The 27,254-nt window shown below is 38.7% G+C and overlaps 2 protein-coding genes across 3 annotated transcripts in view; one reads left to right on the forward strand and one right to left on the reverse strand.

Annotated features, from left to right (window-relative positions):
• LOC141362940 (mitochondrial import inner membrane translocase subunit tim16-like) overlaps positions 1-27,254 on the forward strand; it is a 218,865-nt gene that overhangs the window by 133,107 nt on the left and 58,504 nt on the right. The window lies entirely within an intron of this gene.
• On the reverse strand, positions 412-26,878 carry LOC129436657 (vasorin). Its single transcript, XM_055194900.2, has 3 exons — positions 26,661-26,878; positions 16,302-16,342; positions 412-4,261 (listed from the first exon to the last, which is right to left on the reverse strand). The coding sequence occupies exon 3, from the start codon at positions 4,231-4,233 to the stop codon at positions 2,191-2,193; it is 2,043 nt and encodes a 680-aa protein (XP_055050875.2). The 5' UTR covers positions 4,234-4,261; positions 16,302-16,342; positions 26,661-26,878; the 3' UTR covers positions 412-2,190.

The raw sequence follows: 27,254 nt of genomic DNA on the forward strand, positions 1-27,254 counted from the left end.
TAATAGAAGTATGTTTGTGTGTTTTTGTGTTTCGAGCCCCTGCCAAGTCTACCTGTAAAACAGATGGGTGGTCAATATAAAGCATGTGTATATTAGCACTAAATGCTCATTATGTTGGGTCCGGTGGTGGCGTTGATGTGGGTGAACTTGCACCCAATGGTTTGTTTTTAATAAAAATTCCACAGTTTATCTCAAGCTTTCTCTATAAAGAAAAAATCTAATACCTAATCCCTGCTACTCGAATTCCAGCATTCCTCATAAAAGTTTGCTTTCGGGTGGCATTGGGAAAAAACAACATTTTCATTTATTAAATCGTACTAGCAAATAAACAAAGGCGCACGTTTGACGTCAATAAACGAATTGACGCAAGAAAAGTTTTATTTGAATGTTTTTATTATTCATTTTGTTGCAGCTTTATGAGAAATAGAAACAAATATATACACATTTCAATGTAGACGCATATAAAAAGAACTTCCCAAATTAAACAGGGAAAATTAAAGGCAGATCTTATCAAAAATATTCACAAATATTTTCAATACTTCATACTGTTAAAAAGATTCATTTTCCAGTTTGGATCCTTCTTTAAAAGCAGAAGGCAGCAGATGGACCTGTAAGCACAATGCTGTTGTTGGTTTTTTTTTTTTTTACATCTTTTTAACATTTTATAAAAAACAAAAGGTATGAACAATGACTATATTGTGACAGGTGGTAGAACAAGTGCTAAAATAGTAACACATTTCCTCACAGAGGTAAATCAGCACAGCTCACACTGTCTTTCACTTTGGCATTTTCAGGTACACAAAACATTTAAAAACTCATAGGGACCTACAATATCTGTAACTCGTCCCTCATTTTACGTTTCACAAAAGTCGGTGATATCATGGTTGTTGGTAAATTGTTTTTGTTCACATTTCCACTTTGCATACAAGCGATAGATTATGAAGATTTGGAGTGTGTTTGCATTTTTTTTACTGGTTTTGGTTCAGTTTAGATCAGTCACACCTTACTGTAGCTCAGTGGTTCCCAAACCAATCTCTTTGCATCCTCCCCCAAGAAAAGTCATGACATAAAACCTTCTTACACTTAGAATTTGAATTAAACAAAACAAAACATTCAATAATTCAATTGTTTGTATCCTTGTTTTGTGATGTTTAATTACACAGAATTTATGATAAGTTAATAAAATAAAATGTCATAAAACTGGGCCCCCTTGTGCCCGCCCCCCACTTTGAGAACCACTGCTGTAGCTACACTTAAAAAGCTCAACTTTTCAAATAGTGTTTTGAATGTATAAGCATGTGAAGTTAATGGTAAATAGTGCAAAGAATACTATTGCATACAGATGCGGAATCTCAATCTTGAACCATTGTTTGGTACATAAATGGTTAAAAAGGTTTTCCGTTAGTATGACACATCTGTATAGCCTCTGATGAAAGTTTTCTAGTGTTTTGTAAACAGAGCATTGTGTATATTCATCTCCTTTTGATTTAGCTGTCAGCCGGTTTAACTATAGTTGTGTCTAATTTTTCTGGGCAGTGGTGGCGATAGGGGTTAAAAAATAGAGGAGGGATTTAGTTTCGAGTCAGACTATTGACTACCTAAAGTCAGTCAATCCAAGTAAAGCCTTTGATTCACTTTGTCGTACATTTTAATCTTCAAAGTTTTCAATCCTGTGTTTTGTCTGCTTTTTAAGTCAGGGGGAGATGGGGGAAGAGCAGCCTGGTAACAGTCACGATTTTGTACAAAAAGTAAATATAAAATAGTCTAAGCAAATAGAAAAAATGCAACTTCACAAGACATATCAGTTAAAAAAGATATCACAAACATCAGCCTTCGTTTGACTTTAGAAGTCCATGTCTTCAGTTGCCTACTCTCGCATGTAGGACTTTGAGTTCACAGTTAGTACAGTTCAATAGAGCTGCACACAGGTGCTACACATCATCACCAACATTTTTCAGTCAGCCTTGTGTCCTTTTAGGAGTGGCTACTATTTAAAAATGGAGATTTTTTTATCAGACATATAAAAAGGCACTTAAGGGAACGCCATTTTGCACCAGGGACGACCTACATAAATGCAACAATCTCTTTGCAGAGAACGTGGCGGTTGGTCCCACTCAAAGGTACAGTTTTATTTAAAGGTTAAGGCAAGCCAACGGCCATCTTTAGCATGTTAAGAACTCAATTCTTTAGTTATCCGAAATAAGAGAGCTTCAAATTGTTCGTGTTGTTGTTGGAAGTGCAATGATCCTGCATGAGTGGCACCTCATAGTCCAAACCACCATTCTGCATTATTGATGGACAGGAGATGATGTCCTGCTTCTGAGGTAATGCCCCATTGTCCATACCCTCTAGCTCCAACTGCGAGGGATGACACTCTAAGTCCAGGTGGTTCTTTGATTTCTTTTTGTGCATGTAGCAAGCAACCCCAACAGCAATGGCTACTAGACCTAAGAGAAGAAGGATGGCGACTGCCGGGATGAGCATTGTTGTGAGTTTTGAGTCATCCAAAACTTGTGCTTCCCTCTGTGTTGATTGCTGACTAACTGTCTTAGCCTCTGTGCATACACTATCCTTGTTCTCAGGCTCATCAAGTGGACTGGCACATACAAAGTAGGTGGAGTTCGGCTGGAGTCCACGCAGTGTGTACTCAGGGTAAGAAGGTGGAACGTTGAGGCTCTTGGGACGTTTATCTGGTCCTGAGAGGTTTCTGTAAGTTAGCCGTACTCCACGTATGTGTGGGCGCATCTCAATGTACTGATGAATGTCTAGCAGTATGGTGGTGGTGGTTACCATCGTTGCCACAATTTCAGGTGAGAGAGTGTTGATCACAGGAGGGAAGTCCTCAAACTGAGTTTCTTCTTTTTCTTCTTCTTCTTCTTCTTCTTGGCAGTACATCCCTGATGTCCATGAAGGACAGATGCACTTCACCTGCCCCTGATGGTCCAGCGAACATGTTCCTCCATTCAGGCAGATATTGGATGGACAGAAGGTTAATCTTAGGTCTGGGTCAATGCTAGTACTTGGGGTAGGGGGAGGAGGAGGGTCATTTTCAGTTTTAGAAGAAGAGTTGTCACTAGGTTTGGCAAGGAGTACTGCACGTGTTGTGCTCGGTAAGTTGGTGATCAGACGTGGAGGTGCCGCAGTGGTTTTTACTACCCGTTTCGTAGGAATTGTTGTCACTGGACATCCAAACTCTTTGTGTCCCAGTCTCTCCAGCACCTTCCCAGCATTTAAAAGGGGAAAGTGGCAACGTGTCTCTTCTGTTCGACCCAACTGAATCTGTTTATTCCGAACCCAGTTGGAAAACCAGGCCAAATTGCAAAGGCAATTGAAAGGGTTCTCAGCAACAGTCAGTTTTCTCAGGTGAGGAAAAAGATGCATTAAGTTCTCTGGCAACCCCTGTAGACTCAGATTGCTGATATCTAGGTCCTGAAGCTCTACCAGTTTTTCAAAGTCATCCCAGTTTAGAGGGCCCATTGGATTTCCAGCCAAACTAAGAGTAACCAAGCCCGTCGCTTCCCGCAGTATGCGTGGAAAGATGGTTAAGTGATTATTGGAGATGTCCAGCTCATGAAGATTTCTAAAGTTTCCCAGCAGTTCCTCATTTAGACTGCTAAGCTCCAGCCCACCCAGTTTCAGTGACTCCAATTTAGGTGCCTGGATGTCATTTGGCCCCGGTGATGGAATGCTATTAAACCGTAAGTCCAGCAGAAGCAGATGGGGCATTTTAAGAGCAGGTATCATGGTCAATTTGTTTCCTTGTAGCTTCAGCTCCAGCAGTTGCTCCAGTCCATCAAACGCTGCGGAATGAATGCTCTCGATTAGATTGTTACCCAGATAAAGTCTTTCCAGAAGATATAGTCCAGCGAAGCTATCCTGGGATATGTGGACAATCTGATTGCCTGAAAGGTCCAGGTTGTGGAGAGTGGACAGTGGTTCGAAAACACGGTCTGGCAGCTCGGTCAACTTGTTCTGACTTAGATCCAGCATCTCCAGGTTTCTCAACCCATCCAAGTCCTCCTGGGACACAGTCTTTATGCCATTTTTAAAGAGATATAGATTCCTGATTGTCGGGTCCATGTCACTGGGCATGTTTGTGTCCCTGCGAGTTGTGCAAAACACAGAGTCTTCCATAGGACAAAAGCAGTCTTTCGGACAGGCATTTCCCAGTGTCAGGAATGACAGGAGGTGATACAGGAGAAGGGGCAGCCGTAGAGAGAGGAAGGGCTTCATGTTGCTGCCTACATGCAACCCTCACAACCTGCAAAGACACAAAAAAAAACAATGAATGATAAGTAAACATTTACACAATCAACGTTAGATGTTCATGAACAGGTGCACCTGTCTTTTACGATGTGTAACAAAATCAAACATCTTCATAATAATCAATGATACAACAAGCTAGGCTTGAATGTTCAAGACTAAACGTTATGAATAAGGTGACTTTCTTACATGCTTTAATTGAAAATCAGGTAATACTGTACCATAGGACAGTACAGTACCTGTCATTGTATTTGTCTTTATGCTTTACTGAGTCTTTGAGGTCTTTCTTTTCATGTGGCAGCGTAAAAAGGATTACAACTGTTGCTTTAGACTGAATGCTTTTAAAGGGTGATCAAAGGGAAGGTCTCTTGACATGAATCTGCTCCAACAATAGGTCGCGGTAGTGAAATAAAGGCCAGCTGGAATCTTCCGTTTAAAAGAAGTTTCAGCTGGTCCTTACGTCACAACCTGTTGCTGAAACTATCCTGAACTTATTTGTCAGTTTCGTAGTTTTGACATATGACAATAACAAAACAAAAATTGGTATAGTATAGATGACGTGTTGGACAACAGCCTTACAAAGTAACCTGTAAGGTTTCTGGTGAGGTGAGTGTAGTGCTTTTATTAAATGCACTAAAGACCCAAAATACTTTGCAGTTGTATGTTGTACAACAAAGCTTTTCCATCATTGTTAACAGCACACAAACACATCCAACAAGTCATTGCTCTTCACCACCTTATCTTGCTTTAAAGAAAATTTAAGAATGACTCTTGTACTTGTTAGACATGTATTGCTACAGTGAAAAGCCATTAAAAGAGGATGATACATGACAAAAGTTAAGTCGGTCTTAAACTTTCTAGGACTATTTCAGACTTCACCATGAACAGCAGACAGAGAGCTCATGAAATGATCTTCGACACCTTTAGGGAGGAAAGTGAGAGTCAGGGAAAGTGAGATAAAGGATATGAAAGAGACTGGAATGAGTTTGGGAAACTCTTTATCATCTCATGGGAGCTTAGTCACTGCAGGATCTGGCCTTGAAAACGCAGGGGTGGAGATGATTCCCTCTCTCTCCTGCTTTAATTTTCTTTCTGTATGTGCGTTTGGTGTGGGGGTTATATTAAAAGTTCACGTTGAGGTGAAATTCTCTCGGGCAGTTTTATTGGACAGTACTGAGAGATTGTAGCTCTTTCATGTCCCTGTTGAATTGTTAAAGCATCAATCTCATTGGCTTGCTGGGGATCTCAACTCCAAAGATTATTTTTGGTCACATCAAGTGATGTACCTGTGGGCTTATGGTGGTGGCAACACCACGTTGACAACTAATGTTGTGTAATCTTTTTATAAAGAACAAATGCTTCACAAATTACTTCCTAAAACCTCACAATTCAAGTTTGCATGTAGTGTAATTTTTATGTCATCAGTAAGCGATGTTAGGTCACCCGAGGACAGTCGTACCGGGAGTGATGATTGGTATATGTTTAGTTTTGCTCAAAGGAGGTCTGAAAGCAGTACAGCAGGTTTAAACATTCCTATTGCCCCGTCCCGCTGACGGATGTGATGCAACTTCTGTAATGGGGTTTCGTCGCAAATGAAACCAGCAAATACCGGGACGTCTGCCAGACACACACATGCTTTTCAGAAACGAATCCCTTGCTTGTTATGTGTGCGCCGTTTCTTTGCTTTTTCTAGTTAACTCAACTTTCTCTAACCTGGACGCCCTCTCTCGTATGTGATTTGGCCTCTCTTGTATGTGTTGACACAGTAAACCTGTTGTTCTAGTAAAGGGATGTAGTGATGACTGACTCGATCTTGTAGGACTGACTGAGTGAGTACAGGATTACACCAGTCAACTCTTAACTGCCAAAAATTAACAAATGCATGTTTTCCATAACCAATGAACTATCCGGGACACTGTGATAAAATCACAACGAGAACTTGCTGGTCCTTATTCAGCGATGTGTGACGGTCTACAGTGTTTACTAGAAGCAGTAATGGGAAAAAGACATGGAGATCTTTCAGATAACCTGATAACAGGTGGAGCGCAGTGGTTTATGGGCAGTTAATCATGGGGGGGGGGTCGCAGGTCGTCGGTATCTCATGCTGTTTTGCTCTCAGAGTACCGTGAGAATGGCCTCGGTTGGAACTGTGTGATATCAGAAGTGTACAGACAACAACATGCATGCCCTTTCTGAGAGTTACAGAATGATAAAATGGGCAAATAAATATATTATAGAGGGATTGACTAGACCCATATCTAGAGGTCATTAAGTCAGGGTGGTTAGGCGCAACGTAATTTTTTTTTTACTTCAAGTAAGGAATAATTGACGACAGGGCGTTGAATTGTTTGAAAATAATGCACATGCAAGGTGGTAATGGGGAATGACGCCAAATTACATCGCTGATATGCATTTTTCATATATACCACATGACTGGGTAATACTTTATTCTGATTGGCTGAAAAATGTTCCACGGGTATGCATTATTTTTCGACTAATCAGCAGTCCAGCTGCTCTCATCTTTTGGCAACAAGCGTTCACATTGTGGGAGTTCTTGTGCAGTGCAGCTTGATCTCATATAAACCCCCATCCCAGCACTTGAAGGTCCTCTGTCCTCCAGCAGCAGATGAACACAACACATCTCAGAGATTTGCCCTTAAGCTCTCAAATCAGCTTTGAGTGATTCCTTTGCTGGTCATTCAAAAGTCTCAGTTGAGTCCAATAATAGAGACTGACCTGTCAGGTCTCTATGATGAAGAAGTCATTACGGTAAACAATCGGCTTTGGCTTTATAACTTCTTCCTGCACCCCCAGCCCTTGAACGTTTTGTTTAAGCATTCTTTGGCCGATTTTGAAGGGCTTTCTTTCCTAATAAGACTTTCTTGGAAGACCAGAAGGCATTTCTCAGGGTCTGATTGTATTAAGTCTGTTTTGGTTCCTCTTTTTCTGTCGCTCTAACAACTGGTGCTTTGCATATTTCTGGGTGGAAGCATTTCATTCAAAGAAATGTATTTGCCATTGAAACTTTGTTGATTTAAATAGAAGGCCGATCCTAAGAACGTTATTGCTAACAGCTTTTAACAAAAAAAGAGCACAATAGAAACATCCATCAAGGAAATGGAAAAATAAAAGCTTTTGGTGACATTGTTTTTTCACTGAAATGTTAAAGATGGAATGAGGAAAGGGAGAAAGAAAGAGGACTTTGGGGTGGCCAGTGCCAGAAGTGAGAGACTAAAGTGGGCCAAAACAATAAAAGCTTTACAAGACTCACATCAAAAGCTCTTATCTTTAGAAAAAGAAAGATGGGGGTACAGGAGATAGAGTTTTGGGAATGGGATTGTATGTGTCCAAAAAGCCTTTTTTGGCTTAGATTACCTAAAATATAGCACTTATTTTGAAGACTTATTTTGATGTTTATTTTTTAGTTTGCGAGATTCATTGAATATGGCTTGAACTTGGTTTTGCAAGTCATTCAAAGTACTATTTTAAGTAGGGCTATCAAATGATTAATCACGATTAAGTGCATAAAAAATAAAAGTGTGTTTTCCATAATATATGTGTGTGCACTGTGTGTAATTATTTTGTATATATAAATACACACACATGCACATATGTATAAGAGACCTTTACCTGAATATCTATATTTATTTAGATTTATATATATATATTATATATATATATTTTATATATATATATATATATATATATATATATATATATATATATATATATATATATATATATATACATTTTTAAAAAATATATATAAATAACTTAATAACTTAATTTACAATTTATACATGTATGTGCGTATTTATATATACATAATAATTACACACAAAACACACACAAATATATTATGCAAACACAAACTTTTATTTTGTATGCAATTAATTGCGAATTATCATTTGACAGCCCTCATTTTAAGTTTTGGCTTGTAAAAAGTTTACATAACTTAATTTTTTAAGTTAAAGTAACAAAAATAGGCTATATGTTGATTTAACAAGAATGTTGCATATTTATTAATCGCGATTAATCACATACAAAATAAAAGTGATTTTTTGCATAAAGATGAGATGAGTGTGTGCTGTGCGTTATTATTATGTATAGATAAGTACAAACACATCCATGTATGCATTTAAGAAACATTTACATGTGTATATATATTTATTTACATTTATTATAATTATATTATAATTATATATAATTTTAATAATATTTATATATTCTATATTATATATAAACAAAATTTGACACATATATTATGCAAAAAAACCTTTTATTTTGTATGCAATTAATTGTGATTAATCTATATATATACTATAAAATATTTATATTCTGTGTCCGGTTGCATAAACATAGCCAAGACGTTAAGACTGCGTCTTAAGAATGATTCTGACTAACTAGCAATTAGTTAGGGTTAATCAGTCTTATTATTTGGATTTAAATTAGACCAATCTATCTTTCTATGTAACATACTTCAAACCGTTGTGATCAGTCTTGAAAAAATTCATGACTAACTTTAAAGACTAGTCTTAAAGTTTTATGCAACTGGCCACTGAATGTGTAGGTGAGTATATGACAGAATTTTAATTTATTGCTGACCTGTACCTCCACAGAAATATTTTGCATATCATCTATAGATCTCTTTGTATACACATAAGGGACCGGTTAGAACATTGGTAGTTAAATAGAAGCTCTGAGAAAAGTTGGGGGTTAAGTCTAGCATCCATTGCCCTTTGTTGTCTGTCCCTGTGAGATAAAACAGGAGATCTCCTGTCAGATGCCTCACCTGACCACAGCTGGACTGTGTTACCCACAATGCACCAGCGCCATCCCTCAACCTGACAGTGTGCGCCCATAAAACACTAATGCATGACAGCACGAGTAAGAAACACCACAAGGAAAGAAGAGATAAATGTCAAACGAGTAAGAAACAATGCAAACGGGCAGACCATCATCAATCTTGTCAGCGATGTTAAACTGTGCCGTTTTGTGCGTGCTTTACTTATGCATTTATTTCAGCTTGACAATACCTGCTAAACTTGATATAGCCTTTATTTTCCTTCTATGAAAAGCATTGTAGAAGTAACAATTCAATAAAGCATTATTGTTTATCTTATGAGTAATGCTCCTTACGTTCAGTGGTTTAAATGCTTTCTGTCTGTTATAAATACTAGCAATGCAACCTCAATAGTTAAAAAAGTTAAAATGAATTAATGTTTATTAAAAACAAAGCTAATTTATCTTTTTTCTTGTTTACACATTTGGAATTTGCACATGACCCCTTTTGCTTTTCATTAAGGTGTGGAATTTGTACACGACCCCTTAAGGTCCGCATCACTCTTTGCTGTTATAGTAAAGGCACTGAAAACAATCTCCTAGATCTTTCACGGTGGTACAGATAACCATCTTTGCCCACAACCTCAGCCTGACACACTCATTTAAGTAACAAAGACTCGACAGTGTTCACTATTCAACCAGTTGTTCGTCTGCAGGCTACAGGAGGCATGTCTGGTCTTTTGTGTTTTGGCTGCACTCACTGGCTGTCATTTCGTCGCGATGCCTCCAACATCCCAGCAGGGACGAGTTTTGTTGCAGTTAGACGCAGTTTGTATTACAAACCCGTAAACCCGAGCACGGGCAGGTGTTTTTTACCTGTTGTCGCCCTCGGGGTGCATTGAAACCCAATGCTCCGGACGTGTGCCTGCGCAGATGCAACAGCGTGTGCCAAACTGTGGCCTCCGCTCGCAAGCCCCGAGGAAAATATGTGTGGGTGAGCGCAAATGCAGCAGATGTTTGCCTCTCAAATGTGGACTTTAAGCGGTCCAAAAGGAAATGGATTTACAAGTGCTTTAAGGAATTAATAACATGAAGCCTCTGGCAAACATGCACACTTGTTGTTTGCGCGGCTCTACTTGATTAAAGATCTGCTTCAATAAATGAACCAGAAACTGCAAAAATGCCCTGCTGTTAACACATCTCCACTCAGTCACCGTATGGAGAGATTGTTGATTTAGATTAGCTTTCTGTGCAAAACACAATCCATGCATTGTTGATATCACAGCTGGCATACAGTGTTAGATACTATCGGTTTCGAAGTGTCCACACGTTGCCATTAATCACGGTCTAGTTAGGAATTAGTTGATAACCTTGCAAAGTTTACAATCTGATTTAAGATCAGTTGGGTGGGGTACGGGTTTGTTCCACGGGTCATAAGTCACTAAATGATGGAAAAAATGTGACCTTTTAGTTTTACTCGGGTTACAGTGACTTTCCAGTGATCTTCAAGTTGTAGCTTTTCCTAAAAGAAATCATTTTTGCCTTTTAACACAATAGATGTTACGAATTAAAGATTTAATGAAAGTGAACGGTGCCTGTCTGGAAAAACAATATCTTAATAACTAATTTTCTACTAAATTTGACTATTTATGAGCTCAACTTTGAGTTCAATGCAAATACCACAATTTGTCGAGGAGTTTTGGGAGTGCAGGCAGGCGGCCTGATGCATTTGAATAGTGCGCTTGGCGACCTCCGGTGATTTAACTGTTGTCAGTATTAACGGCTCTTAAGCGGCAAGAAGGCGCCGTGGTGTTGAGCATACAGTCCTGTGGTATGAAACAAAGTGTTTTGTGTGTGTAAGAGCCGACGTTGGGTCGTGGTCCTTGAGCCGGAGAGATGTGCTGTCTTACATGCCAGCAGGAAAAGATAGAGAATAGCCAAGCGGTAAATAATGGCAAACAAAAAAAGGCAAGTTGCTGGGTTAAGGGTGAACGTATGTAACCTGCTTTTTTGTTTGGTGTGTGTCATTTGTTAAATTCCTTTTAAGTGACTTGTAACCTCAAACATTTGTTTAAAGTGACTCGACCTGTTCTGTCAATCAAACAAGAGAGCTTTGAGCGCGCTACACACTTTAATTGTTGTTTTGTAATTGTAATAGTTCACGCAGATAACAGGATATATATTTATAGCCTATGGTTATGGGAAGCAAGCGTAGCCTTCACCTATGTCCATAATGTCGCTTATTTTGATAGTCTGGTGATGGGCACTGACCTAACCTCACTTTGCTTGGTCACCCCACGAGTAAACAGTTCGCATTCTTGACACTGTCGGTCATGTATGCATATTTACATATAAAGGCATGCGTGCTGTCAGGCAACAAGCGGGAATGAGAGGAATCCGAACAAGCACGAGGCTTAAAACGGTCATGCCAGGTGAATCTGAGGTCGGTGACAGTTTCGTAGTCTCGGTTAGCAGACGTTTAGCTTATTTTTTGACACTTTATGTTTATCATGTTGAGCGTAAACAACGAGTTAAGCTAGAAGTATAGTTCAGTTTTTATGCATACGCGAGGGTTCGTGTACAGATTTGTTTTGTGAATAGGTCTTCTTAACAGATAAAGGCCGTAGTATAGTTAGTTTTTTACGTGAACGTACCAAGCGTGCCGCACAAGCCCTGAAAAGTGAAGCCAAAATGTCTCGATCGCCCCCTAGTGACTGGTCCCAGTATAGGTCATAAATCCCGCCTCCCCATGTTATTCAGTGGTACTTGAGACCAACAAAAAGCGTAATTACACTTCAATTATCTTTTTTCCGAAGCTGGTTTGTGTCATTTACTGTAGTTTTGATCATGCTGATGTAAATTCAAATGTTTGTTTTTAAAATAAGTTTGAGTTTAGTTAGTTATTTAATGATATAAAAACGGTGGTGTCACGTCATGATTGACAGCTGTGATATCGATATCATTTTGCGAGAGCGAGGGCGGGGTCATGATTTCGCAGCTTTACTTTCTGCTCACTACTGCGCAGGAGTAATCCCAAAATCATTAGTGCGCAGACTCAAGACCCAAGATGTCAGCTCTATATCGGGACACTGGCGGCTTCACTTTTCACCAATGGAAGAGAGCGAACGGGCGTCGTCACTCTTTTTTTACAGTCTATGGAACGTGCGCGCACGGTCGAACACACAGCATTGCAAAGTATAGTTTATTTGACTTGTACGTGTACGCAGACGTTCGACTCGTGTGCATTGCGACAAAATGCAATACATCTCCTAAGCTACATACTACATTCTCCTTTAAATTATGCGCAGTTACAAAAATCTGGTGGTACACGTACAATGCGCGTGTACTATTGACGCAATTTGCGTATGTTTTCGACCGTGCGCGTACGTTCACGTAAAAAACAAACTATACTCCGGCTTTATCTGTTAAGAAGACCTATTCACAGAAACATGCATGTATACTTACTGCCTTAAAGTAACATATCAAACTGATACCCCACCTGTATAACCGTCTTGTCTATGCCAATTAAAGGTACAGTACGTCATTTTTGGGGACCACTGATCTGCCTTAATTTGCAAACATTTTAAAAGCACCCCAGCCTTGGTTATATTAGTCATTCCTGTTGAATTTTATTTATGCATGATAAAGATGTGAAAAGTATTTATGTAACTGCATCTCTCAACTCACGTGAGTGTACATCATTAAAAACAAATTTGTCTTCATTTTGTTCAGAATAATTAGTAGGTGCATCTTAAAAAATGTCGAAAATCTCCAAATGTGTAGTCTAGGCATGTCTTTGTGTGTCAGTGATGAAAGTATTTGGAAAGGCGCCTTTTCCTCATTCCGAACGATCGGAAAGTTTGGCAAGCGTTAACTTAGTTGTGTAACTGGCTTGTTTTCCGTTGGTGATTTCTCAAGTCCGGTAGCCCTGGGGCCACAGCTCACAGATGTGCACATCTTTCGAACACAGATGGGATAAACACTACGAGTGGATCAATCTATCGCCTCTTGTGTTATGAAAGAAGGCATTGTTTGCCCGGTGGCTTTTCATTGGTGTGGTGCCGAGACCCCACAGACAGTGATGCCATTGAGACTGTGAGTAGTAGTTGTCTACCTGTCAACATCAGCCAACATCCACATATACAGTATGACCCGGCTGGGTGTAACATTTATGGCACGACTTTAACTCTTGCGTCTCCGAGGAGACCCGTAAAGCAGAGGTTTTCGGAGAGGGGTATAAAGTGTGCTCTCGTTTGCGTAGTGCTAACCGTGTGCTCTGTAAACATTCCTCTTTGCTTTAAACCATTTGCCAAATTCAATTTGACCAATCCCAGGAGCACAGTCAAACTCGCTCATCCGACTCGTAGCGTCCTGCTTGCATGTTTAAGGGTTAATGGATAGGAACCACATGTTTTGTTTCACTGAAGCACACGGTGCCTACATTGGCACGTCTGTAATCAATATTTGAGTGTAAACATTTGAATTTATACAGTACGCAGGGGCGTGTGTGTGTGTGTGTGCGCTTTGGTCGACTCGCCTGTGTTTGTGTAACTGGGTGTTTGATGGTTAGGTAAATCTTAGCGTTGTGCTGGAAGTCAGGTTGGCTTGTGATAAGTCAAATTTATCACCTTTGCTCTACTCACGAGGCTGGATATGTAGATCAACGCTCGCAGGCTTAGCGTAAAGCAAATATAAGCAGGATGTCGATGTGTAATATTGTTTCAGCTTTTATGTTAAACGGCAACCTGAGGATCAGGGCGGAAAGATAAAGTGTTGAGACAAATACTTGATCTGGAAAGGAAGAATTTCGAGGCTCTTGGGTGAAATCGTGATCATGTTTATCAATCTCTGGCTTTTTATTCTTTTATACCTCTACAGTCCTGTTTGAAACAAGGTATAGGGGACGACAAGGACAGAGATGCTGTTGTATTTTGGATTATAAGCCCGATCTCGGGCGACATAGTACCAGACACCCTAAAAGTCAAACCAAGATTTTTTTAACCCCGATTTTTTGCACATTTTGAAGTAGTACATAAGAAATTAGTAATGGAAATGCCAAATTTCGAATAAAAATCACAAAAAAGTGTTTACGCTCGCTTGTTTTTGACTTATGTGATAAAGAGTAAATGGTAATAAAGGGGACGAAAGGGACGGAGATGCTGTTGTAGTTTGGTTTATACGCCCGATCTCGAGCGATGTAATACCAGACACCCCAAAAGTTGAACCAAGATTTTACGATTTTTTTTAACCCCGATTTTTTTGCGCATTTTGAAGTATCACATAAAAAGTGATGGAAGTGCCAAATTTCAAATAAAATCCCTGAATTCACAAAAAAAGTTTTTACGCTCACTTGAGATGGTTTTTGACTTCATGGGAATCGTAATAAATGGGATGATAGGGACAGAGAGATGCTGTTGTAGTTTGGTTTATAAGCCCGATCTCGGGCGACGTAATAACAGACACCCCAAAAGTCCAACCAAGATTTTACGATTTTTTAAACCTCGATTTTTTGCGCATTTTAAAGTATCACATAAGAAGTGACGGAAACGGCAAATTTCGAATAAAAAATCCTTTAATTCAAAAAAAGTGTTTACGCTCGCTTGAGATGGTTTTTGCGACAAAGAGTAAATGGTAATGTAGGGGACGATAGGGACAAAGATCCTATTGTAATTTCATTTTTAAGCCCTATCTTGGGCGATGTAATACCAGACCCCCAAAAGTCAAACCTAGCATGATGACCAAGCAATAGCTGGGTTTCTGTTACTCCAATTGTATGGGCAATTTAAAGTATCGCATAAAAAATGAGTGATGTAAGCGGCAAATTTTGAATAAAAATCCCTTAATCCCTTCACAAAAAAGTTTTTACGCTCGCTTGAGGTGGTTTTTGACTTATGCGATAAAGAGTAAATGGGAAAAAGGGGACGATAGGGACAATGATCCTATTGTAGTTTCGTTTGTAAGCCCAATCTCGGGCGATGTAATACCAGACACCCTAAAAGTCAAACCAACCAAGCATGATGACCAGGCAATAGCCCTGATTTTATGCACATTTTGAAGTATCGCATAAGAAACAAGTGATGGAAAAAATCACTAAATTTACAAAAAAGTTTTTATGTTCGCATGAGGTGGTTTTTTAATTATTTATATATTTATTTAATGGGAGATGGAAACGCATTTGCCGAATAAATTCTGACGAAGCAAACCCACGTGACTGATCGTCTAGCTGTATCAGCTGATTTAGTTTTTACCATATATGGGGTTCGACGTCGTCGTAATGCCCTTGCTGCTAGTGCCTGCATCAGAAATTCTGGATTCCTTCTTCTGTGCACAGCAATTACAAGCTGCGCTACTAGTATATTTATAACTTACCCAATCGTAAATAAATGCAGTCCTGTCTCCATTTTCTAAACGTGTCTTGTTTTTTATTTACTGTTGGTTACTTGGTTACCAATCCCATCGTCATTCGCTCGAACAACTTGATGGAAACGCACCTAATTTGCATTTATTTGCAATTACTATTTTTGCGAATTTTGAAAAGATTCGCTTCACATTTGAATGGAAACCCCACTAATGAAGCATGTCCTCATTTGTATAAACACTTGACTATACACTAACTTTTAAACAAGGGTGCACATTAGCATTTGCTAATTCATTCAAATTTTCGAAATCATATTTACGCTGATACATTTGCAAAACGAAAGGGTGTCCTTTCTTTAAAATAGTATAAATTTTAGGTTAGTTTAGGCATTTTAGTATGTCCCAATACTTGCACCTTGTCTTACTGCACACTCAAAAGTACGGTATGTACTTCCTCATCACCGGTGATCTCCATACTTTCAATTTATAGCAAAGTATGCAAATTGAGTTACAGCTTAGAGTTAACACATCCGCCTGCAATTTTCCAGTGAAGCTCGAAAGACTCGATTATCTTAATGGGTTCAGGTGCGTTAAATTAAAGTTGGAAGTAAATCCGATCACCCCGGGTTCAAGCTTTACCCCCGTTTCTGCATGACTGAGCACACAAACATGCATTTACCTACTAGTAAGCTTTTCATTAAGTCCTCAGTCTCATTTGAGATGGGACTCACTGGGACAGGATGTTTTGTGGTTCGTGCTACGACTTTAGCCAAATGTGTGGTTTTGGAAAACTTGGCGTGCCAGATCGCTGAAGTGCCTCTTTACAGAATGCCTCTTATGCTAGCAAAAACATTTATAGTCATACAATACAGGCTTTTTAAAGAGGTATGTGGACTCACCAGTCTGTTTGATGGGATATCTTTCCTTCTGTCTTCTCTCTCTGTAAGAAAAAAAAGGCAAAGGGTCATGGTCTGCTTGTTTCAAGATGATGTTAATGGATGAAGGTGGGTTTGTCTACATGTTTTTGGACAATCACCTCCTTAAATGTTCTTGTAATTCAATTTTAGCAGAACAAAGGTCATGGGTTCGATCCCTAGAGAACACACATATGTGTATAGCTTGTAATGCACTGTAAGTCACTTTGGATAAAAGTGCATTTCTTAAAGTGCACCCTAACTATTACAATTGTTTGTACTTTTTTTCATTCTCTTTGCTTCACTATGAAGTTTTTTAAGTAGTAGAAACATTTTAAAGTGACAGTCAGGCTGAAATAAAAGCTGCGTTTCTATTGCAGATTTGCGCAAAACTTTAGTGTTATTTTCTTAAGTCGACAAAAGACTATTGCGCAATGACGGCGTTTCCATTAACCAATGATATCGAATGAAACAAACGTTTTTAAGTCATTCCAAACATCAAATCGATTGATGTTGGTAGGTTTACTAATATCACATCCACCGGACTAGGCATTTTTTTTTAACCAAAGAAGACGTGAGAGTATTATATAAACATTAATGCCAGGGAAAGCGCCTTATACATGGCTGCGGCAGCGTATAGGTGTTTCTTGAAAATAATAATACATTATTTTAAATAAAAAAAAGATGTAGGAGTGTTATACAACATTATTGGCCATTTTGCGAAATACACCTTTTCCGAATTGCCTAAAAAAGCACTTCGTGCGAGAGTAAAAGTTTTTTACGATATATGGGCCGTATTTTCAATTCGCAATGTCCATTTGCACAATTTAAAGGGTAATGGAAACGCAGCTACCGTTGCATTGTGCATCATGAGTGAAGTAAGAGATAAATAGAGATAGCCTGTAGTGTGCTGTCATTAAAGTGTACAGATTTCAGAGGCGTTGAGTGGAGCGCTGCGGTCTGTCAGTAGTGTTTATATGACCTGACTGTGGAATGCTGGCCGACGGCTTCTCTCGCTGTTCCCTGTCCTGCAGTATCGATTCAGACGTGTTAAAGTATGTTTGTTTCTGTCTTTACTGGGTTTTTGGCGGTAGCCCTAATGTCTATATTATTCTCTGTGTGTTGATGATGTTGGTTTACTTCTTTTTCGGAAACAAAATTGCCCCTAAAAGTTCAGACAAAACTCTGCAGTACAAAAAGTACATGTTTTATATGTATGTTAAAAAAATTTTAATGTAGAGTTCATTCTAGATACTTTTCTATTAAAAAAATAAAGTCTTTGGTGCATACGACAAGGTTCCCCGACAGCAGACGACTTCGGGCCGGATCCAGGCCCGGAGTGGGCAATCGGGAGAACCGGGAGGATTCCCGGTGGGCCGCTTCACTTTTGGGCCGGTCGAGTTTTTTTTTTTTTTTACATTTGTCACGTTAGTGAGTCTGTCTTCTCTTAAATGACACTTCACACGTTTCGCATTGCACTGCAGCGCGCAGCCTCTGCATGGGTTGTACCATGTGAAGGAGTTTCCCCCTCCCCTCCCATAGAGTTGGTTTGGTCCATAGCACGTCTATTCAAAAACTTTTCTCCGGTAGGCTGGGCCGGCGCTACCGTAACAAAACGCGTCTGAGAGGAGGAGGGCGTAAAAAACAGGTTGAAGAAAAAAGCCATTGTAGGAGGATGCTGCCAAATGTGCCAAACTTACAGATTTATTTTCAAGAGGACAAACAAAAGTGACAACAGGTAACTTAAAGAGAAATAAGCCTAGTAATGGTTAGCATTAGCAACTTAATTATTCGGCTAATACCGTTTTCAAACTATTTACAAGCAACTTTTTTTTTGTTAAAATATTAACCTTTTGTGTATACATGCGATTCATAGACTTTGCAAATATTATGCAAGCAGTTTCTGAGCAGCAGATAAGCCAGTTCCCCGCTGAAAACAAGGAGGCAATGAGTAAACATTATGAATTAAAGTTATTTAACCCTCAGGTTGTGTTCAGAACCATATAACACCTTTTGTGTTCCCAGTCAAAAATGAGCAGCCTAAAAAAGCTTATAAATAACTTTTTATGCTATATATCTACCCAATATTGGATTCAATATTTTTGTCAAATTGTTTTCTTTTTTAATTAGGACTGGGTTTTATATTTCTATTTGCACCTGATTAATCATAGCATTAGCAATGCTAATAATTTATCAACCTTTCCTTGTGGAATAGACTCTAAACAGGGCTGGGTTATTTTTGACCCATAATGGGTAAATATTGGACAGAACACGCTGCTGGGTTAAAATTGACCCAATGCTGGGTTGTTTTAACCCAACTGTTGGGTTATTATAATCCATGGTTGCATAACAACAACCCAACATTGGGTTATTTTTAACCCAGCATTTGTTCTGTCCAATATTTACCCATTATGGGTCAAAAATAACCCAGAGTGTAGAGGAATATTTTTGTTAACTTCTTATCTTAAGTGAAATATTATTTAACTTTTACCTTATTTGTTGAACCATGATATTAATAAAAACTATAGTAAGAGCTGAACTGTTGCTTTATTTATCCAATTTGAAAAAAGTGCTAATTTGGAATAACACTATGGAAAAAGTGGGCCGGTCTTGGGCCTGAAACTCCCGGGCTGAAAAGTGGCCCCACTCCGGCCCTGGCCGGATCCGCACCGAAGTCGGCGGCTCCGGTGCGGATCCGTGCCGAAGTCGGCAGCTCCGGTGCGGATCCGGGCCGGAGTCGTCAGGTGTATGTGACCTACCTCTCATTTTACAATTATACTGTCACGTTTCTACGAAATGTTTCAGACTTTTTGTCATGGACAAATTACCTTAAAATTACTTGAAATGAGAAGCAACAACAAAACAATCCAAACTGTGTTTAAGCCCCAGAAAAACCTGCACGTCATACACAGCATTTCAGGTTTGCCCACAGGTGATTATTAAAGTACCTACAGTTTATATCTATAACAGGTGTGTTGACAGCACTATTAGTAGATCTGTGTTTAATCACATTTCTTTCTAAACCTCTTTGTAATCATAGCAATTACATGGAAATACTTTTGAACATTACCATGGTAAAACCGCAGTAAGGGGGAATCTTGCAAAACGTGTTTTGTGTTTTTATCTTTTGATTTCAAAAGGAAATTTGACCCTTACATTTAAAAATACGGCTTATGTTTTTGCATTAGGTTATAAAAATAAGTTCGACTTGTTTTTATTAGGTCAAGATTTAAAATAGTAACTTGAAAAGACTTTTAAACCCAATATGAATTTACTTTAAAAGTTGATGCAATAATAGTATTAATACCATAGTATTATTCTTTAACATGAAACATATATGCTTGGTTTTACTATCTGATACTATTGCTGTAGGCTACAGTCACTGTATTTACTGTGTTGAATTGAACTCCTGGAATGATGTATAAACAAATCACATCATTCACTTCTGTTTTCAATAAAACCCAAAGTGTTTCTTGGTCTTTTGTCCACTTTTTGTCCATTACTAAAGTTGTTCTTGGCAGATTATTAACACGTATTTTTCTTAGTCGTGTGCGAGAGTGATTCAGTCCGTAACGCCACGTGTATTAAACATGACACGCTGGTGTGCAACACCCGAAACGAGATATTTACACATTAAGTATTTCTGACTCGACACATCTTAAGTGACCTGCACGCGTCAGGTGCGTGACTCGCGCCGGATCGCGTGTCATGCCGGCATACAGCAGAGATATGATCTGAAGATGTTTGCATTGAAAAACGAGTTGTGTAGTCGTCAGATCTGGATGTCCAAATTAAAGACGACTTTATAAACCGCTTTGACTAAGCCACACACACAGATATAAAGAAACTGTGGCTGTACTATGTTACTGTGATGGTAAAAACACTGATAAGTAAAATGAGATCTTATGAATGTCTCACTTGTTTCATGCAACGCTGAGATTAGATGAAAAGCAAATCAAGATTTTTCTACAAATGTTTCTGAATTATCTGAGCTTATCTATCCACATTAATTGTATTGCTCTATATTTATTATTTTATAATAATACTTTGCATTTTTATATCATGCTACTGAATGACTTAAATAATAACATTAGTACCACTTCCAAACATGCAATAATATTTAAGTCCAATGTTGTCAGACATTTATATTAGTAGCCTAGTGTATATATGTTTATTCAGCGTTGGTAATGTTATCTATTTCCTAACCCACGCAGTGTCGCCTGAAAGCAGATATGAGCGTCATTAACCTCTACTGAAATAGCTGCAGAAGGACGCTTGGGCACATGTGTGTCTACTGTATGTGGACACGCGGTCAGGCATGTGTGTTTGCTGGATAACCCCATGTGTGTTTGTGCAAACCGTGCAACACATTTCGCGCCGACCGCTGATCCTCAGCGTCTCAAACAAACACCAACCCACACAGACCGCCAAAATCTATCAGCATTAAACAAGTAACCGGTAATGAACAGTTTAAGTCATTCACCATCCTATCTTTCCAAACTTAAATTATTTTTAGTAGTGCACCACAAAAGCTGAATAATACTTTATTGATAAGAAGGAAAAGATGAGAAGAATGGTCATTTTTGGGTACAAATCAAAGCTTCATCATGTGGTGATTATCATTGGTCATTGATAGCGGTCGATTGAGTCCATCTGACCCCAGCACAGGGTTCAGGGTCGTGGTGGGACGCCGGGGCTGCTGTTCTGCGTCTTTGGTTCAAGGCTCATTTCCTAATTATAGTTCAGTCTGGAGGTAATTACAACCTTAGATTAAAGTCTTTAGCTTTTTTACTGCCTGGCTAAAATGCAGCAATTTGCGGCGGCTCGTGCGGATGTGACCCCCTCCACGACATCCCCGTCGTCTTCTACGGGGCATTTTTCTGATTTTTGTCATAGCCAATAAGCTGAATGTTTAACACGAAGCAGCGAGACGCAGAAATAAAATCCCATTGCATGCAAGCACGCTTGAGAAATGCGTGCACGTGTGTACTTATATCGTGTTTGATGTGGTCCTTGCATCTCCAAGGTCTTCTTCAATTCGGTTTGGCCTACGAACGCTTGGTCAGCATTGCTTTGTGGATTTAAGACCAGCCTAAAGGAGCTGTGGTACACCTGGAAGATCCCAGTTTCTCCTCACGTCTCTCGTAGACATTTAAGACCTTAAAATGTGCCAACGCATATAATTCCTGCTCGGGTTCTCCGTCCTTTACTGAAGAGCTTTTGTGACTCTCCCTCGCAAACGCAGACACGCATTCTTTCACAAGTGTTGCTTTTTCTGCCCTGTCGACTCCCTGATGTCGCCCGCTGTTTGACTAACCCCCGTCTCTCCATTCTCTCTGCGCTGTCAGTACCTCCGCTGTGACTTTTAACCTCTTAATCTTGCTGTTGTGAAGGACGGAAAAGCGGAGACGGGGTTTTTAATTGGTGTTAAAACCAGCAGGACATCCCAAAGCTGCTCATCCGGGAGCATCTATTAAATTATGGCAAGTGCCAGTACAAGCATGATCAAAAAACACGGTTTAAGAGACAATAAAAAATGATTAATTTTAATTCCTTTGGTTCTGCTACTTTAGTTTGAGGGTCGAATGTAGGATTAACAGTTAAGTTAGTGTCCGGTTACTTATTATGATATATATTTACAAATTGGATGACATTGTGTGTTTGCACACTCTCTGGCACGCTTCAAGTAAGATTTGATGTTGTTTTAGTCGTTTCTGAAATTACCAAGTGTCTCCCCGCAGGCCAAACCAAACAAGAGTTGACAACCAGACCTTTACGTTTTCCGACAAAAGTGTGTAAACATAACATGTTAGGAGACACATTCAGACGGACACATTCCTTCCACGTAGCATCAATATTAATGTAGTCATGAAGAGAAATACTGAAATACAGGGTGGTGGTCTTCAAGATGACTTTTAAGATGGCTTTGTTTGTCTTGGCTGAGTTGAGTGCGTATTCGAGTGGTATGTTTAGCAGAAGGCCCAGGTTGTGTTTTGTGCTGTGGGCGATGATGTTTGGACAGAATACCGTAGGGATGTTATTTTGACACTGTTATTTTGAGGAGAGCTGGCATGGGCGGCTACCATACAGTTTTGTATTCTTCAGTGGACACAAATTGCATTATCCGTATCAAGTGATCGTCACAAAGCTAAATCTTATTGTGCCGGAGATTAGATAATGCGAGGTTAACTCGGGGTTAAATCGACTTTTCGTCGTTTTTGAAACACCATTATCTTTAAAGGGATAGTGCACCCAAAAATGAAAATTTTGTATCATGTACTCACCCTCATGTCTGTATAAATTACTTTGTTTTGCTCATACAATTGAAAAATGCTTGTAAACAAACAGATCTGGGGCACCATTGTCTTGCAGAGTAGAAAAAAGTATACTATGGAAGTCAATGGTGCCCCAGATTTGTAACAAAAATTCAGTTGTGTTGAGCAAAACAAAATAGTTTATACAGACTTGAGGGTGAGTAAATGATGACCAAATTTTCTTTTTTGGTGAACTATTCCTTTAAATAAAGCACATGTGGAGAGTTTTTGAAGAAAGTTTGTAACCAAACAGATCTGGGGCACCATTGTCTTGCTAAGTAGGAAAATACTATGGAAGTCAATGGTGCCCCAGATTTGCTTGGTTAGAAACATTTTTCAATTGTGTTAAGTACCAAAGGAGTAGTTTATACAGACTTGAGGGTGAATAAATGATGACAGAATTTAAATTTTTGGGCAAACTATCACTTTAAATAAACCACGTGGAGATGTTTGGCTCTGCACACTTTTGCTTTGAAGGGAACGGTCATCCAAGAAGGAAAATTCTGTCATCATTTACTCACCGTCAAGTCCGTATACATTTCTATGTTTTGGTCAACACAAAGGACGGTATTTTGAAAAGAGTTTGTAACCAAACAGATCTGGGTCTATGGAAGTCAATGGTGCCTCAGATTTGCTTCGTAACAAACATTTTTCAATTGTGTTGAGCACAAAATGGAGTAGATTATACAGATTTAAGGGTGAGTAAATGATGACAGATTTTTATTTTTTTGGGGAACTATCCCTTTAAATACAGCACATGTGGATATGTTGTTCGGATCTGCACACTTTTGCTTTGAAGGGAACGATTGTCCAAGAATGAAAATTTTGTCATCATTTACTCACCCTCAAGTCTGTATAAATTACTTTGTTTTGCTCATACAATTGAAAAATGCTTGTAACCAAACAGATTTGGGGAACCATTGTCTTGCTTAGTAGGAAAACTTATTCTATGGAAGTCAATGGTGCCTCAGATTTGCTTCGTAACAAACATTTTTCAATTGTGTTGAGCACAAAATGGAGTAGTTTATACAGACTCAAGGGGGAAAAAATGATGACAGAATTTTCATTTTTGGGTGAACTATCCCTTTAAATAAAGCAAATGTGTAGACGTTGTTTGGATCTGCACACGTTTGTTTTGAAATGATCGATCATCAAAGAATGCAAATTCTGTCATCATTTACTCATCCTCAAGTTTGTATACATTTCTTTGTTTTGCTCAACACAAAGGACGATATTTTAAAAAGAGTTTGTAACCAAACAGATCTGGGGCACCATTGTCTTGCAGAGTAGGAAAAATTAAACTATGGAAGTCAATGGCGCCCCAGATTTGCTTGGTTACAAACATTTTTCAATTGTGATGAGCACAAAATTAGTAGTTTAAAGAGGCGTGAGGATGAGTTTATGATGACAAAATCATTTTTGGGTGAACTATCCCTTTAAATAAAGCACATGTTCGGCTCTGCCATTTTTGCTTTGAAGGGATCGATCATCCAGGAAAGAAAATTCTGTTATCATTTGCTCACCTTCAAATCTGTATAAAATACTCCATTTTGTGCTGAAAACAATTTAATTTTTTTGTTACGAAGCAAATCTGGGGCACCATTGACTTCCATATTACACTCTTAAAACAAATGCGTTAAAAACAACACATTCTGTGTTAGTTTAGGGACAACACATTAAATGTGTTGTCCATAACTAACACATTTCTGTGTTACTATAGGAACAACACATTTTGTGTTATTTTTAACACGAAATAGCACATAAATGTGTTAAATGGCATGACACAAACTATGTGTAAAAAATGAACACATCATTTTTAGAGTGTATGCAAGACAATGGTGCCCCAGATATGTTGGTTACAAGCATTTTTCAATTGTATGAGCAAAACAAAGTAATTTATACAGACTTGAGGGTGAGTAAATGACAGAATTTACATTTTTGGGTGACCTTTAAATACAGCACATGAGGAGATGTTATTCGGATCTGCACACTTTTGCTTTGAAGGGATCGATCATGAAAGAAATTCAATCATATCATTTTAAACATGTATGACTTTCTGTTGAGGAAATATTTTTGACAGCTAGGATAAAAGTACGATAACAATGGTATTGTACTGTATAATAGCTTTGTGTAAGGAACAGACAGAAAATGCATTTGTTCTTTAGGAAAGTTGTACGTATTTGATATGACAGGGGTGACTTTTTTAGGCTATTTCTTTTTGGATAATAAAATTAATGCTATCAACTCACTTACTGACTTACATTCATGGTATGAGCCGGTGAGACAAAAGGTTTAGTTTTAGTGAAGTTGAATATGTCTAGTGTAATGCCGTCTGAAGTCTTTCAGACTGAGGAATATTTGTTTTCCCCCCTGTCTAATATCCTGTGTGATCCTCCAGCACAACACGTTCCCTCACCTTCCGTTCAGACCTTTCAGTGTCTACACAATCTCGTCTGCTTTAGACTTCTTACTGACATTTACAAGTGCCAGCCAATTGAAATGATAGCGGAGGTTGGCATGAAATACATGCACAATACTGACAACCGCTCTCCAGGAACAAATATACAGATATATGTCCTGGAAAGACCTTAGCCAAACAGTCTAGCATTGTGTTTAAATGAATCCTCCGGTGTGAAGTTATTGAAGGAAAAGTGGACGCTTTGTTGTGCATTTTTCTGCTAAACCTTTTTGGGCACGCAAAGATGTTTATCACAATGACCGGTTCTTCATGTGATGTGATATCACAAACTATTACTGTAATATATACAGATTAATAAACATATTTCTGGTATCTATTTCAGACTTTCGGTCTTTTTTAGTATGACATAAGACCCGCAGAATATATTATTATAATAACATTGCAGTGTGTATTTAACTTCACATGTTGTTTTAAATTTCTATGACCAACACAAGATTATTGCTTAATGCTTTAGTCTGTGTGACTAATCTCTGCACTCCATAAGAGTCGAAACATGAAATAATAACATTTAATCCTCTTTACGCCCCGTGTGACCAAACAGATTTGTCTTTGTCACCGCGCCACCTTTGAACTCCTGTCGAGCAGATAAAATTAAACCTGTTTTTAGCCATTTGTTTGCAGACCCATTAGAGTGCCTGAGTTTGATGTGGGACGCGCTGGTAAAATAAAAGCGAACTGCACCAAAATAAGATACTTTAGAAGAAGCCGACGCGGTCCAGACGAAGTGTGTCTGTCCTGCTGCGGTCACCGGTTCACTTCCAGTCAACAAAATGTTTGCACTGGTCATGCAAAGCTTTTCATTTATCCCACAATGATTATATACCCTTTAAAAAGCATCATATATACTCTTTGAAATAAAGGTTTCATCTGGAGCCAAACAGTTTTGAGCCTGATGTTTGTCATATGAGAACCTACATGCATAAAACTTTTTATTCTCTAGTTTGTGAAAACTTTCTATGCTTTAAGAACCCAAATGCATTAAAAAAGCATGCATATAGTTTTAACAGTGAGTGAAGCATTGCACAACTTTAAACACACAACTTTTATTTAATTGCAGACTGTTTAACAAATCCAATGTATACAGACACTGAATGGGTGACCAAAGTTTCTAAAAAACTAGTTGTTTCATTTTGCTTATTTAGTAAAATTAACTATGGTTTTATTATAGTATATGGTACCCTAAGTATAGCCACGTGCCATTGTAGTAAAAGTATAGTAAGCATGTTTTGGATTATTAACCATTTGTATTACCATAAGGTTACTGTAACAAGACCGTAAGTTTTTCTATCGTTTTACAACAAATAAAAAACTTACTAAAACCATAGTTAACTTTCATATGTGTAAAACAAAAATTATTTATAAAAATATAAACTTATATAATAAATATGGTTTCTTGCATGGTTTTATTCTGGATGAAGACGTTTACATTTTTAAGAATTACACAATAATGGACACTAAACTCACAAAGTTTCCTTTAAAACATTGAAAAACAACAACGACTGTTTAATGCCAGAGTTTTACCAGGCTATTTAAACTTTGCATTTCACTCACCAGCTCAAGCGCATCAGCAACGAGTTGGAGAGAAACGCGTCGCAACACCCCCGAACGCGCCGCGTCTGTTTCGCCTTTATATATCCACAAGCGCGAGTTTCTCTCCAAACGACAAATAACGCGTTTTTCATACACAACATGAGAGTTGGTGCGTAATGCTGCTGTTAATGCGTCCTGCTTCAGTATCCGCGTGAAACTGAGCGTCTCTGGGCGCGAGCGCTTTAACTTCACACTGGGAGGAGCGCTGGGAGCGGGCGCGCGCGCGTGTCCACCGGCGGCGCACTCGAAGCGCTGCCAGTGTTTTTTTCCCTTCAGTTGCTTTAAACTGGTCAGACCGGTATATATGTGCACACATGCACTGCTTTTGCATAGACTTTATTTACATCGACTTTATTTACATCTAGCGTTAGATTAGTAAAATGTGTTAATAGGAACATAAATGTTTAAAATTAATGTGGAGCCCTACAAATAAAGGCTTTTAAAATATTCAAATGTATCCACTTTGTAAGCATTGTAAGTAAGGTCAAAGTTTATAAAGTTGACATCTTTTAATCTGCTTTGAATGTTAAAAATGTTTTGGGTTTTTTTTTGTAA

Source organism: Misgurnus anguillicaudatus, unplaced genomic scaffold, assembly GCF_027580225.2.
Source record: "Misgurnus anguillicaudatus unplaced genomic scaffold, ASM2758022v2 HiC_scaffold_29, whole genome shotgun sequence".
Classification (NCBI taxonomy): Eukaryota; Metazoa; Chordata; class Actinopteri; order Cypriniformes; family Cobitidae; genus Misgurnus; species Misgurnus anguillicaudatus.

Coding starts and splice junctions, on each gene's coding strand:
- LOC129436657 (XM_055194900.2), bottom strand. CDS start 4,233: ATGAAGCCCTTCCTCTCTCTACGGCTGCCCCTTCTCCTGTATCACCTC.